At 64.7% G+C, this 14085-nt stretch overlaps 1 protein-coding gene across 1 annotated transcript; it reads left to right on the top strand.

The window, feature by feature from the left end:
- Positions 1–670: 670 nt before the first annotated feature.
- Positions 671–13653, top strand: PIGQ (phosphatidylinositol glycan anchor biosynthesis class Q). Its single transcript, XM_047097998.1, has 11 exons — positions 671–781; positions 3723–4421; positions 6137–6268; positions 6886–7006; positions 8741–8867; positions 9232–9385; positions 9497–9608; positions 10310–10390; positions 10845–10959; positions 12514–12575; positions 13406–13653. The coding sequence occupies exons 1-11, from the start codon at positions 738–740 to the stop codon at positions 13556–13558; spliced, it is 1800 nt and encodes a 599-aa protein (XP_046953954.1). The 5' UTR covers positions 671–737; the 3' UTR covers positions 13559–13653.
- Positions 13654–14085: the final 432 nt, after the last annotated feature.

The following is a 14085-nucleotide window of genomic DNA, read 5'->3' as shown; positions in this document are numbered from 1 at the left end:
CAGGGTTATGTGGTCAATGTAAGGAAGCGTGTGCAGTTAAGTGCTCAGTAAATGTAATTTGTTGCTGCTGGTGTTGGTGGTATTGTTCCCTGGGGCAGGAGGGGCCAGGGACACCTCTGACAATCAAACCAGATGGCCGCAGCCTTCCTAGCCCACTTAGCCCTGGGGGAACATGGGGGCGCCCCTTTGCAGAGACCCTTTTGGAGGGGCCAGCCTGGGGCTGGGGAGGCAGCTCCTTTCGCAACCCCATGCAGGGCTTGGGGGTTGCTTTTCACCCTCGGAGGGTGGTGGCCCAGTGAGGTTGGGGACCCTCAAAAGCCAGGTCCGCTGGGTCCCTCAGATGAGAAAACGGGGGATGGGGGAGGTTTGGCAGCTGTGAGAAGTCGGGGGATGGGAAGGCAGTGGTGTTGGGGACACTGCGGGTAGACTGGATGGGGTACAAGAGCTGGGGAGGGGACATGAATGCCTTGGCGGGAGCGAGGATGCCGCATGAGGGGGACCAGGACGCCGCACGAGCCTGCCTCCGACTCCCGGGACTGGAACGTTGCGTGCGCGGAACGCTCGGGCGCGGCCGGCGGGCCGCTCGGGCGCCTTTGGGGGCCGGACCGTCGCGCGGCAACGCTGGGAGCCGGCGGAAATGGGGCTCGTGTCCCGCGGCACGGCCGCGGCGGGGCTGGGGGCCGGGGGCCGCGAGCGCTGTCGTCCGCTCGGGCCGGCCCGACGCGGTCCCCGACCCCATGCCGACCCCGCCGCCTGAGAGCGCGGCCCGGGGGAACAGCCGGTGAGCGTTCGGCGGGGGGAGGAGGGGGGGGGCGCCGTGCGGTGTGACCTTGGGGCGCCGCCCCTCCCCCCGGGGCTGTGGGCCCCGACTCCCCGGGCGCGGCGGGACCGGGCGCGGGGCGCGGGCGAGGCGGCGGAAGGGGCCCCGGTGGCTACCCCCAGCCCCCGCCCCGCCGGCGCGGGCCTGCCGCCGCTGGAGCCTCTGTTTCCTCATCCGTAGAGTGGGGCCCGGGAGGGGCGGCGGCGGGGCCGCGTGGGCGCCCTTCGCGGGGAGCCTTGGCTCAGCGCGCTCACCGCGGGCCGGCCCCGGGCCCTGGACCCTCCGGAAAGGCATTCAGGGTCAGCGAGCGGGCCTCGGCACCTCCAGGCGTCCCTGACTGCGGGAAGGCGGCGCCTGGTGGCTCATTCGGTAGGGCAGGCGACTTCTTGTTGGGGGGGGGAGGGGGGCAGTTCAAGCCCCACGTTGGGCTTAGAGCTTACTTAAAAAAAAAAACAAACCCAAAACCAGAATCGTAGATTGAGTTCTTCTGTAATGAGGGGTAGGAAGCAGTGTGTACCCCATGCAAGAAAAACAAACGAACGAGCTGTTGTTGGTTTTTTAAGCACAAACTACACGGAGTAAAAGTGAATGTTCCCGGATTATGGAGGAGCAGCGGTGGGGAGGCTTGTCAGAGGACGGCTCCAGCCAGCGAGCTGTCCCTGGCCAGTCCCGTCTGCGCTTTTCCCCAGTGGCCGCTGGTGCCCAGGAGAGAAGGCAGTAGGCTTCCACCCTGTCAGGGAGACCCTGTGGGAGCAGGGCTGTCCCAGCCCCCCGAGACCTGTCACCAGACAGATCGGGAAGGGAACTCGCTGGCATTGTGAACACGAGGCCGCCCCGGGCACGCGCCCTGGCTTTGTATTCCCGTCTTGAAAGAGCAGCGCTTTGCCCAAGTTACTGCCCTCCTCCCTCTGCACCTCTGCTATCGATTGCCTGCTCTTTCTTCTTTGTCTGGATGTCTGATCTGAGTAGACTTGTCTGTGTTCATCCCTCCCAGAGGCTGAGGTGGGGGTGCGGGTGGAGATTCGCCCCGTGATGTGTGAAGAGTTCTCCCTCTCTGCCCCATGGATAAGAACACCAGCTTCTGCCCTCTGCTCTTCGTCCTTCCACACGAGGAGCCTTTTCTTCCTTCTTAGGCAAACTTTGTAGATGAAGCGTAACGCACACGAAGAAAACGCACTCACCGTTTGTGCACAACTCAGTGAAGTTTCCCGAAGTGAAAACACCTTTGTTTCAACAGATGCAGCTTTTCCTCCAGAGCATCTGTTCGCTGTTGGGACGATTGTTGTTCTTTTCCGCCAGTAGCCGTGCGTAGTTTTCCTTAGGTCCTGTGAAAGGGGTCCCCAAGCAGGGCCTGATGGTGTTGTCCGGCCAAGCTGGTGTATCTCAGTGGGCTGGCACTGACAGGCCTAGGGTGGGATGTCTGGTCCCCCTGCTGGTCACCAAACCAGAGCTGCCGGGTTCCTCCCAGGTCTCACAGTGGCCCCTGTCAGGAGGGTCAGGAAGATAAGTTGGCCTCGATGCCTTTGATAGTGGACGCAGGGATTCGGCCCCGGTTGCTCCAGGCCGTCCCCTGCCTGCACTTGCTGCTGGCTGCCCTCTCCAGTCGCTTGGTGAGGAGGGGGCGTTTGGGAGTCCTGCTGCTCTGCCCGGAAGGACCCTCTTCAGCTGGAACCCACAGCTGTGGGAAGCCCCCTTTACAACCGGCTGGAAGAGGCCTCTACCTTCCAGCCCCAGTCTGGGCCCCTGCAAGGGAGGAAAGCAGCCATACCAGTGATCTCTTGAGCCCTGGGCCTTTGTGTCTGCCGAAGGCCTTTCCCAGAGCCCCCCGACAGATAGGAGGAGGATGAAATGTCCTGCCATCCCAACACGTATGTCCCCAAGGGCCTGGGGAACAGTGGGCTTAGTCCCAGACCTGTGTGCCTCCCTCAGGTGTAGGCTCCAGCTTGGGGGTCTTAGCCCAGGGCGGCTGTTATGCCGTCCGTGCTGCCAAGGTTGGGGAAGTCAGTGCCTGGGAAGGAGCGTGCTCTAAGGTGAAGCCCTCAGTGCTCTGCTGGGTGAGGGCCTGCCGCCCGCCCGGTCTTATCTGGGAGGGGCTTTGCTGAGAGACCCACATCCCTGCTCAAGTTACCTCTGGGCAGGGCAAGGCTTGGAGTCTCCCCGAATTCAGGGGTTGCAGCCACTTGGGGCCGTGTGAAGGTTGTGAGAGGCCATGAAGACTGGTGCCCCCCAGCTAGACAGAAAACAACGGGGAGCCTGCCATTCTCCAGGGTCCCCATGTCTAGACAGCTGCCTAGCTCAACTGTGACCAGAGGGAACAGTCCCCCCACCAGGAACCCAGCCCCGATGCGACGGACAGGCGCAGCCGTAGGCGGTGGGGGGAGAGTCAGAGGAGTGGCCAGAGCCCCACAAGAGCAGCAAGGCTCCTCTGGTATATTCTGGGGCTCCCGTCCCGTGCCCACAGCCGCCAGCATGTGGTTTCCCTCAGCCCAGAAGTAATCTGTTTAAATTTTCATCTTTAGTCTCGCTGGCTTAGTGAGTAAATCAAGGTTCGTCAGATTTTCATCTGCGTCTTTCATTGTTAATGAGATCTTCCATCTTTCCACGTGCTACACGTAAAATACTCTCATCACTTTCCTTAAAAACAAGAAGTAAACCTTCACGTTCAGCCCTGCACACCCTTGTGAGTGGTATCAGGGTCGCGTAGCCTCGCCCCCTTTCGGCCTGCTTGTCTCTGAAAGGGGGGAAAGCGTTGCCCGGCCTGGGGTGGGGGTGGGGGTGGTACCCACGCGAGATGGGCAGCTGGGGTCGACGCGGCCCCACGGCCGCGTGTGCGTGTCCGTCAGGGCCGTCGTGGGGCGGCGGCGGCGGTGGCCCTGAGCGGGGTCTCTCCCCTCTCTTCCAGCGTGCCCGGCATGGTGCTCAAGGCCTTCTTCCCCACGTGCTGCGCCTCGGCCGACAGCGGCCTGCTGGTGGGACGGTGGGTCCCGGAGCAGACCAGCGCTGTGGTCCTGGCTGTGGTGCACTTTCCCTTCATCCCCATCCAGGTGAAGGAGCTCCTGGCTCGGGTGCAGCAGGCCAGCCAGGTGGGGGTGGCCGTGCTGGGCACCTGGTGCCACCGCCGGCAGGATGCCGAGGAGAGCCTGGGCCACTTCCTGGAGGGCCTGGGCGCCATCTTCTCCCATGAGCCCTGGCTCCAGCTGTGCCGGGAGAGGGGCAGCAAGTTCTGGAGCTGCAAGGCCACCCGCCGGCAGGCACCTACTTGCGCCGGTGCCCCCGGCGAGGACCAGGTCATGCTCGTCTTCTATGACCAGCGCAAGGTGCTGCTGTCCCAGCTGCACCCGCCCGTGGCCCTGCCTGACCACCAGGCTGGCGATGCCGTGGCCGGTGCTGGGGGCTTGGCTGCTGTCTTTGACACGGTGGCGCGCAGTGAGGAGCTCTTCCGAAGTGACCGGTTCGACGAGGGCCCCGTGCGGTTGAGCCACTGGCAGTCGGAGGGCGTCGAGGCCAGCATCCTCGCGGAGCTGGCGAAGCGGGCCTCGGGGCCCATCTGCCTGCTGCTGGGCGGCCTGCTGTCACTTGTCTCAGCCGCCAGCGCCTGCCGGTAAGTGCCCCTGGGGCCGGGGCGGGAGGAAGTCCGGCCCCTGAGCCGTAGCCCAGCCCTCTCTGGGTATGTCTGAGGCTGCCTGAGTGCTGGTTGCTGTCCGTGCCCCTTGCTCCCTGGGTAGAGCATGCCTCCTCAGCAGCGTCTGGCTGCATGGGACCCCGCTGGGTAGGGGGCCAGAGTGGACTTCAGGTGGCTCGGTCCCCTACACGGGCAATCGGGCCATGAGCAGGCCCAGCTGGTTGCCACCCGAGGGCTGGTGTTTGCCCTGCCTGGTGCCTAGGACTTGTTTGTCCTGGAGGCCTTCGGGTCCCACCCACTTGCCTGGCCCTGGCAGGGCTGGGGCCCGCTCGCTGGTGGCCGTGTGTCTGGGATGGTGGTCCCTAGCCTTGGCTGTTCTCCACAGTGGCCTGGGCTACTCCTGGCTGCAGGCCTGGCCGAGGGATTTATAAAAGTCCTTGAGGGCCCTGGGGAATGCTGGCACCCCTCCCCCTGTGAGAAGCTGGCTCCCCCATGGCGCCCCCCACCTAGGTCCTGGGGTTCTGGCTGTTGGGTCTGGGGACTGGCTTCACCTCCTCACCGAGGGCCGTGGAGTGCTCTCGCCTGTGCCGGCAGAGAGCCCTTGGTGGCTGTGTGTGGACAGCACCTTGGGGTGAGGGCTGCAGGGGATCTGGACACGAAGGGCGGGTTTCGGATCTTCACTACTCCCTGGAACGAATGACAGGAAAGTGTGTGTCAGCCAAAGTCCGGTTTTGGGGAGAGACAGTCCTTAGCTTTTATCAGCTTTCAGAGGACTCAAGAAAGGTTAACAGTGGCTCGTGTGCCCCGAATCCTGATTAGCCCATCGGGTTAGAGCACAGGGACGGTCATGCGAGGCAGAGCTGTTACTGTGCAGAAGGGCAGCCCCCTCTTCCCCTTGGGCAGCCCCAGGGGTGCTGGCGGAGCCCTGGCCGCCCACGGCTCGTGTGAGCCTCGGGGAAACAGCTGTGCAGGAGGGGGTCTCTTGTGCAGACAGTGCGAGGCCGCCTTCCAGCTGACTGGAGCTCAGGAGGGGTGTGCTGAGCACGTCTGGCTCCTGGAGTTGGCTCGGAACGGCTCGAAGACCTCCTCCTTCCTCCCGAGGGCCCGGCACTCGGCTCGTAGGCGGCTCCGCGCCCTTCGGGCTCCTGCTGGCAGCAGCAGGGACTGAGGTTCGAAGTGGAGACTCTTGAGTGTAGCCGAGTTCCGACAGGGCACTTTGCTCACAGACGTCTCCCCTCAACATCCCCCCTCAACGTCCCACTGTCTGCAGAAGCATCTCAGTGCTTCCTTTGCCTTGTGAGAAATCAGTCTCGTGGGGCAGCCCTGGCAGCCTGGAGACCCTCGACGAGGGTCACCCGTCCAGCGGGGCGAGGCGCTGGGTGGCTGGACAGCACATTCTCTCCACTCCTGGGGCAAGGTCTTGGCGCTTGGCCTTGGGTGTCCCTCGGGTCACTGCTTTGTGAGGAGGTCAGGTTCCCAGTTAATGTCCGTGAGTGCGTCATGACCCTCGCCGGGCTGCCCGCCTGTGCCCCCCGCCATGTGCCTGTGCTGCCGAGTTCGGGAGTGTGGCCATAGGTGTTCGGGGTCTTCCAGGGCCTTGCGTCGAGCCTGGTGACGGCACCAGCCAAGGGGGCCCTCGGCCCTTGGCCGACAGGGAACCCCAGCTGAAGATCCACCTCTCGGTTCCTTCATAGGGTGTTCCAGCTGTGGCCCCTCTCCTTTATCTGGAGCAAGCTCTCCACATGTGAGCAGCTCAGGCACCGGCTGGAGCAGCTCACGTTTGTCTTCAGCACCCAGAAGGCCGAGAACCCCACCCAGCTGATGAGGTGCTGGGTCTCCACCACAGCTGCTGGTCATGCCACCAACCCGTGCCCCCCCCGCCCACTTCTCTACACCCAGCCCATCCACAGTGACCCTTTTGGGGCCGGCCCCCTCACTGCCCACCCCGTCGGACCCCTCCTTCCAGAAAGACCCCCTCACCACTCACTCCCGTTGGGCTCCTCCTTCGGGCTGGTCCCCTCACCACCCGCCCCGTTGGACCCCTCCTTCCAGAAAGGCCCTCTCACCACCTGCCCTGTCGGACCCCTCCTTCCAGAAAGGCCCCCTCACCACCCGCCCCGTCGGACCCCTCCTTCCAGAAAGGCCCCCTCACCACCCGCCCCGTCGGACCCCTCCTTCCAGAAAGGCCCCCTCACCACCCACCCCGTCGGACCCCTCCTTCCAGAAAGGCCCCCTCACCACCCGCCCCGTCGGACCCCTCCTTCCAGAAAGGCCCCCTCACCACCTGCCCCGTCGGACCCCTCCTTCCAGAAAGGCCCTCTCACCACCCGCCCCGTCGGACCCCTCCTTCCAGAAAGGCCCCCTCACCACTCACTCCCTCCTGTCGGGCTCCCCCTTTGGGCTGGTCCCCTCACCACCCACCCTGTGGGGCTCCTCCTTCCAGAAAGGCCAACGTGCTTGTCTCTGTGCTTCTTGACGTGGCCCTTGGTCTTGCGCTGCTATCTTGGCTTCACGGGAAGGACCGGATCGGCCACCTGGCAGAGGCGCTCGTCCCCGTGGCTGATGTGAGTCGGTTGGGGGAGGCTGGCGTGTCCCAGGGGTGACTTGGTTGGGGGAGCCCAGTGTGTCCCAGAGTTGGAGGTGGGGCCCTTCCTGGGGGCGGCAGAGGCCCATCCGACGGCCAGAGCACCATTGCCCTTTCCCTCTGTGGGGCCCCTAAGCAGCCCTTGTCCTTGACCCCAGACGGGTCCCATCCCTGGCTGCTGGCTTGGGCGCTCTGCACAGAAAGCATCGCGGAAACCTTGCGTGTGTCCAGGGCTGTCTGTGTGCGGTCAGGCTCGGGCCTCACACCCTGTGGCAGTCAGGCCACTCGCACTGCTGACTCTGCAGTTCCCATGCTGAGTGCTGGGGGCCCAGCTTGTCCGTGGGGCTCCCTCCTCTCCTTCCGCGGCCCTCCTCTCAGCTTCTACCCTGCTGCTCGTTTATGCCGGCGCCGAGCCTTCGGCTTCTCTGCCTCCCCTCCTCAGAGCCACAGGCCCTGTCACTCCTGTCGGGGAGCTTGTCTCCCTGCTTAGAGCAGTCCCTCTGGCCCCTTGGGCCTCCCCCACGCCTCTGCCAGTGGCCTGCTGGCCCCGGTGTGGTCCCTGTGCGTGCCACCCCTGCCACTGCCATCAGCATCAGTCGCAGCTGTGCTCTGGGCCTGCTTGTGGGCAGGAGCCCTCACAGGCCGGGAGCCCCCATGGCTTCTCTGGGAGACCTGGTCCGAGAGGAGGAGAGCAAGGAGGGCCTGGCGGCTGGGAAGGTGGCTTGGTCGCTTCACCTTGCTTGTCCATGCTCTGCCTCTTGGCCGCTTCATCTTAGATCTCCCTTTTGCAGAATTGCGCAGAAATATAAATATTTAATTTAAAAATGAAAGCTCCTTCCTGCCGCCTAGCTCTTATCCTTTAAATATTAGATAAGCTCTATTTATAAAGAATGCTTTGTTTCTCTCCTCACTGCCCCTGACACGGCTGAGGCTTTCATAGGCCCGCACAGTGGGCAGGAGGGGGGTGACAGGTCGGTGACTGTGGGGCAGTCACCGCTGTGGTCTCAGCATTGCTGATAAGGCTGAGGGTCCTTAGGCCTGTGCTCTGGGACGGGCACAGCGCTCGGACATTGGCTTCCTCCGTGGGCAACCAGGATGCGGGTCAGCTTCCCTGCTTGCCTGTGAGAGTCCCCGTGCCGTCTCTGGCCCTCGCTCACTGTAGTCGATGACTCACGTCTCATCCATCCTTTTCTCCCGGGAACTCTCTGGCCTTCTCACTGGCACCTGGGCCCCTGATGGGCTCGATAACCCTTCAGGATTACCTGAGGGCACCCGCCCAGGGCAGGCCTGGGCCTCTGCAGCACCAGGTGGTGGGGTGGGGTCCTCAGCAGAGGGGCACTGTAGACCCGTGGGCTCCCCCTACAAGGTTCACGGTGAGCTGGGGTCTGTCCCTCATCTGGGCATGTGGGGCCGAGTGCTCCGGTGGGCCCAGTGGCGGGAGGGTTGGAATTCGGGAAAGGGTGATGGCCATTCGGGCCCCCGTGTCCAGAGGGCCAGGGGAAGACTGTCAGCCTTGTAGGCTGTGCCTCTCAGCAGGTCCCAGAGCATCTGCGAAGAGGGGTTTCCTGGCCAGACAAGCATGGGAAAGCTTGTGTGCCCGTCATGTTAGGAGACACCTGGAGGGAGGCACCCAGACTACCTTGTCCCTGCCCAGATGGGCTGGCCGTGGTGGGGTGCAGCTGACAGACTGCGTGCCCCTCCTGCATCCCTCCAGCACGTGGCCGAGGAGCTCCAGCATCTCCTGCAGTGGCTGATGGGAGCACCTGCTGGGCTGAAGATGAACCGGGCGCTGGACCAGGTCCTCGGCCGCTTCTTCCTATACCATCTTCATCTGTGGATCAGTGAGTGGCAGCTCCCCCTGGCCCCAGTGACCCCCCCCCAACTCGGCTTCTGAAGCCTGTGCACCCGGGGGACAGCCCTGGCTGAGTGGGGCCCCACCCATCCCCTTGGTCCCTGCTTTCCTCCCTCCTGGTGCCGTGTGTGTGTGTGTGTGTGTGTGTGTGTGTGTCTGCTTTCCTCCCTCTTGGTGCCGTGTGTGTGTGTGTGTGTGTGTGTGTGTGTGTGTGTGTAGCCCTGCTCTACCAGGCCGGCTGCTCGGCCAGGAGATGGCCAGGAAGGAGAGCAGTGTGGCAGCCTCAGGCGCGCCTTGTCCGTGAGGAACTGGGGGGGCCAGGACCCATAGCTGACCGTCCCCCATCCCACCAGGCTACATCCACCTCATGTCCCCCTTCATCGAGCGCATCCTGTGGCACGTGGGCCTCTCGGCCTGCCTGGGCCTGACGGTCGCCCTGTCCATCCTGTCAGACATCATCGCCCTCCTCACCTTCCACATCTACTGCTTCTACGTCTACGGCGCCAGGTGGGCGTGTGCTCCCCGCTCGTGAGCACCCTGGACGCTTGCCGGGCCCGGGGGGGGTTCCCGGGGGGGCCCAGAGCCCTGGCCCTGATGCTGCCCGTGTCCCTCCCGCAGGCTGTACTGCCTGAAGATCTGTGGCCTGTCCTCGCTCTGGCGTCTGTTCCGGGGGAAGAAGTGGAATGTTCTGCGCCAGCGGGTGGACTCCTGCTCCTATGACCTGGACCAGGTACTGGGCAGGACTGCAGGGCAGGGGCACCCCTCCAGGGGGCCGGCGGGACCCACAGCCGACCGCCCCCCGAGCTCCAGTGCATCCGGTCCTCTAAACGGCTCGGCCAGTGTAGCCGCTTGGCACCCTGATGGGGTGACCACACTCCTGTCCGTGGCTCACCTCACCTGCCAAGGGTCAGCACGGACGCTGGGGAACGTGAGGAGCCTGCAAGGGGCAGGGTGCATACGGAGCCTCAGACAGCACGGGACCTTGCCCCAGGCGGGAGGTGGACGCTGCTCTGGGGAGGGTGCCGGACCCCCGGGAGCCGCTGGATGGCAGGGCATGGAGGTGACCTAGGCTCAGGGCCTGCCTCTGGCTTTTCCCGTAGCTTAGACCTGGCACATGGACCCTGTGTGCTGCCCTCCAAGGCCTACACTTGCTGCCCCCCAAATTCACCACCCGCCCGCTTCTGTTGTATGTGCTCATGTCCTGCTGGCTGGTTCTGTCCGCCCGAGTCTGGAGGGCACGCGGACACGTCCCTCCCAGTACTGGAGAAAGCTGTCCTGAGCAGCTTTTCCTGACTTGTCTCAGGAAGCCAGAGTGTCCCGGCGGCAGGCGTCCCTTTTCCGCTCGGTTACCGGATGGGTCTGGTGGGGACGGGGCTGTTCCCGGCGCGGGGCTCTTGCTGAAGCTGACGGTGGTGTCCTTTCTCCCTGCAGCTGTTCATCGGGACCTTGCTCTTCACCATCCTGCTCTTCCTCCTGCCCACCACGGCCCTGTACTACCTGGTGTTCACCCTGGTGAGCCGAGGGGCTCGCGGCCTGGGAGGGCCTTGGCCACGGCACCTGGCCGAGCCGGCCGATGGGCCTCGCCCACAGTGCTCGGGGTGATGAGTGTGTGCTCTGCCTGCCGTCTGTCCCCGCAGTCCATGGAGGGTGTGGCTCTCCTATGCTCTCCGGACACTGTGTGCTGGGCCCTACCCTCGGGGGACAAGCGGCGGGGGCGCAGGACTCAGGGGCGTGGCACCCAGGTGGCCCACGCCGAGGGGAGGGGCTGGTGGCATGTTTTCCTGGGCTCAGCCACTCCCGCTCGCGGCCCCCTGCCTCCTCATACCTGGGCCTTAGGATCGGGGTGGGAACTGCGCCCTCCCCGGGGGTTCCGAGCTCCTGGTCGCCCTTGGTCGTGGCCCGGGACCCTCCCGGCTGCTCTGCTCCTGGGCGTGCGGCGTGGCTCTGAGCGCTGTCTGTGCTGTAGCTCCGGCTCCTGGTGGTGGCCGTGCAGGGCCTGATCCGTGTGCTCGTGGACCTCATCAACTCCCTGCCGCTGTACTCCCTCGGCCTCCGGCTCTGCCGGCCTTACAGGCTTGCAGGTGGGTCCGTGTGCTGCTGGAAGCAGTAGTGTGGGGGGGCATGGGGGCGGCTGGTGGGGAGGGCAGAGACCCCTGGTGTCCACCGGGCCGGCTGCCTGCAGTGAGCTGGAGGGAGACCCACCTCACCCTCGGGTTTAGAGGCTGCAGAGGCGACCTTTCCTCTTTCTCACCCTTTCCTGCGACGAGTGTGAGATTTGCCCTGAGGTCTGTGTGTAGTAGTGTAGGTGGCACCTGAACGTGGCTCAGAAAAGTGTCCCCGTGTGCTTGTGTGTGACTGTGTGTGCCTGCTCATGCCCTTCAGCCTCGGAGAGGACAGGCCAGGGCGGAGACTGCTGGGCTGGCCAGATCTGTGAGATAGGAGCCTCGCCCCACCCCACAGACCACTGCCCACCGGGACAGTACCCACCGTCCCAGCTGCTCCTGGCTGTGCCCCCTGCAGCTGGCTGCCCCTGTTTTCATGATGATACCAACCACTAGGTTGGCCAGATGCCCCTGAGGGGAGGCTATCCCCGTGGCAGGCCCAGGGAGGCAGACCAAACCGGTCACAGCATCGTGAGTTGGCCAGTCCCGTTTGGGGGCTTTGCGCATGTCAGGGAACACGGGGAGGGCAAACCTGGCCCTGTGTCCGGTTTGCAGCCCAGCCCCCACACCAAGCTCAAGCAGCCTCTTCCAGCCCGTTGAGGGCCAAGGACTTGAACCTGCATGTTCCGTGGGCTTTGGGCCTAACATCGGCCTGCTGGGTACCCTTGAGTTCCCTTTCCAGACCACTTGCCCTGCAGGCCCCCAGGTGGCCCATGCCAGGGGCTCCAGCCTCTGCCCATACTTTCTTGCCAAGACCAGGCTGGTGAAGAGCCTGAGACCCAGGGTCTCCCTCCCCCGGCCCACAGCTCGTGGCCAGAGCTGAGTTGTTTTAACTTCACATAAAAACCCACAGATGCTGCTGCTTTCTCTGCTTTTCACTGAGTTTGCCTTGGGGCCTCTTCATCAATTGATAATTAGCTCCTGCTTCTCTTTTTAAGAACTTTCTGCCTTGGGAATTCCCAGGCTGGGGAGCCCACGCTGTAGGCCAGGGGCATGGTGGGTTCCCAAGTCGGCCATGCACACAGAATTTAGAAGACCTTTAGATGCCAGGAGGGTGGCCACAACCCAGCAAGCACCCTGTCCATCCTGTGGGACAGCCCAGCCCAGCCCGCATCCCGTTTGGAAAGCAGCACAGCCCGTGCCCCCGATGCCCAGCTGACTCTTCCCTGGCTCCCAGACACGCCGCTTCTGCCTTTCGGTCAAGTTCTGTGGAGGCTTTGATTCCGGCCAGGCAGCCAGCCCAGAGACAGACGGGAAGGTTGGGGCTGGGCTGGGGGCGGGTGAGCCTGTGGCGCCACCGGGGCCGTCCTCAGCCTCCTGAGTGCCACCGGAGGCGCAGGGCCCTCCGCCCGCACCCACCCGCCTGCGCTGACACGAGGAGAGGGAGGCCTGGGAGGCTGTCTGCAGGCCGTGGGCCTTGGGTGGGGCTGGGGGGCTCCGCCCTCCCTCCCAGCCACCTTGCCCTTCCTGCAGCCGGCGTGAAGTTCCGAGTCCTGGAGCATGAGGCTGACAGGCCCCTCCGCCTCTTGATGCAGGTGAGGCCCCCGCGCACCCCTCACGCCGCTGCCAGTGGACTGAGCCGGCACCCACCTGCCGTGGTGTTGCCCAGATGCGGGGGCAGCTGGGATCTCCTCCCTCTGTGCTTCCCTGGGCGTAGGGCCGCAGGGTGCAGCAGAGCCGATGGGTGGGGCCCAAGGGGAGGCTCCCTCACCTCCGAGGCATCTGGGCACTGTGACCCCCTCCGCCTGGAACCTCCTTCGGCAGGACCCTGGATGGGATCCCTTGTGCTATGTCAGATGCTTTCAGCCACGCAGGGCTCCTGCCTGCTGGGCCTTGCACCCTTGGTTCCTGCCCTGGGTCCCACGGGCTCTCCTTCCAGGTGGACGAGGACAGACTTGGTGAAGGCCTCGGGACACACAGGCCTTTCCTCTTGGGCTCTTTTCTCGGAAACAGCCCCTTTGGCCTGTGGGAGGGAGTAGGTGGGTGGCTACTGGCTGCTGGGGGGGCGGGGTGGCTGGCCTGAGGGCCACATCTCAGGGACCGTCAGATACTGAGGCAGCCAGCCTGTGTGGTGTTCTCGGGGCGGGGGGTGTGTTCCCAGACCACTTGCGAGGCTCCTGCGAGGTTAAGTCCTGCAGTAGAGGGGTCTGTACCCCTCCAGTCCGGCCCACCTCCCCTCCCCGAAGCCTCTCTCGAGGAGGGCATGCCCGTCTCGGCCGGAGTGTTCCCTTTTGAGCCGCTCACGCCACCCCTGGGTGCTGCAGAGAGGGCACGACTGGGCAGCGCCGGCTCCGACACGGGCACGATTGACAGCCCGGTGCGCTGGGGGCTGTGTGCTGGCTGACCACCGCCCTCGTGCTTTCAGATAAACCCCCTGCCCTTCAGTCACGTGATACGCACCTACCGCCTCCCCAGCTGTGGCTGCCACCCCACCCACTCCTGGGGCTCCCTGTGCCGCAAGCTTTTCTTCGGGGAGCTCATCTACCCCTGGAGGCAGAAAGGGGACAAGCGGGACTGACGGACCCTGGCCACCGGCCCGCCCGGCACCGCCACACGGCCACAGTCAGCCCTCCACCCTCCCGGGGACGCTGACTGTCAGGACGGCACGCATCCGTGCAGTTTGCCTTCTGTGCCCCTGGTTGTCTGAGGCCTCTACATCATCTGCCCCTGGCTCCGAGGCTGCGGGGTGCTGAGCAGGAGGTCGCAGGGGCAGCCAGCCGGGCCAGCAGGCCCGTGCTTCATCGCTAGCAGTGTTTGCCTCGGGACCCGCCTCCTGACCTGCTGGGATGGCATCGGCAACCCGGTGCCCCCCAGCCCCCGGGGGCCTGCCCAGGAGCCCTGCTCTGTCCCTCCCATCACACCCAGACTCCGGGAGGGGTTTGTAGGCCTCTACCCCTGACCACCACGGCCACTGCCAACGGGGCAAGCTGGCAGCTCTCCCTGTCGGGAGGTGGAGGGACCCCTCCCGGGATGCGCTCAACGGTCCTTGAGGCGGACCCCCAGCATCCCGTCCTTGGGGGTTGCTCCAGGGTCCCCAGAACCAGC

This window comes from Lynx rufus, unplaced genomic scaffold (assembly GCF_022079265.1).
Source record: "Lynx rufus isolate CCGP_SWC_20201006 ecotype Redwood Valley unplaced genomic scaffold, mLynRuf1.p SCAF_43, whole genome shotgun sequence".
Classification (NCBI taxonomy): domain Eukaryota; kingdom Metazoa; phylum Chordata; class Mammalia; order Carnivora; family Felidae; genus Lynx; species Lynx rufus.
Note: the sequence above shows the minus strand (reverse complement) of the source record. Positions and strands in the feature narration are given on the sequence as shown.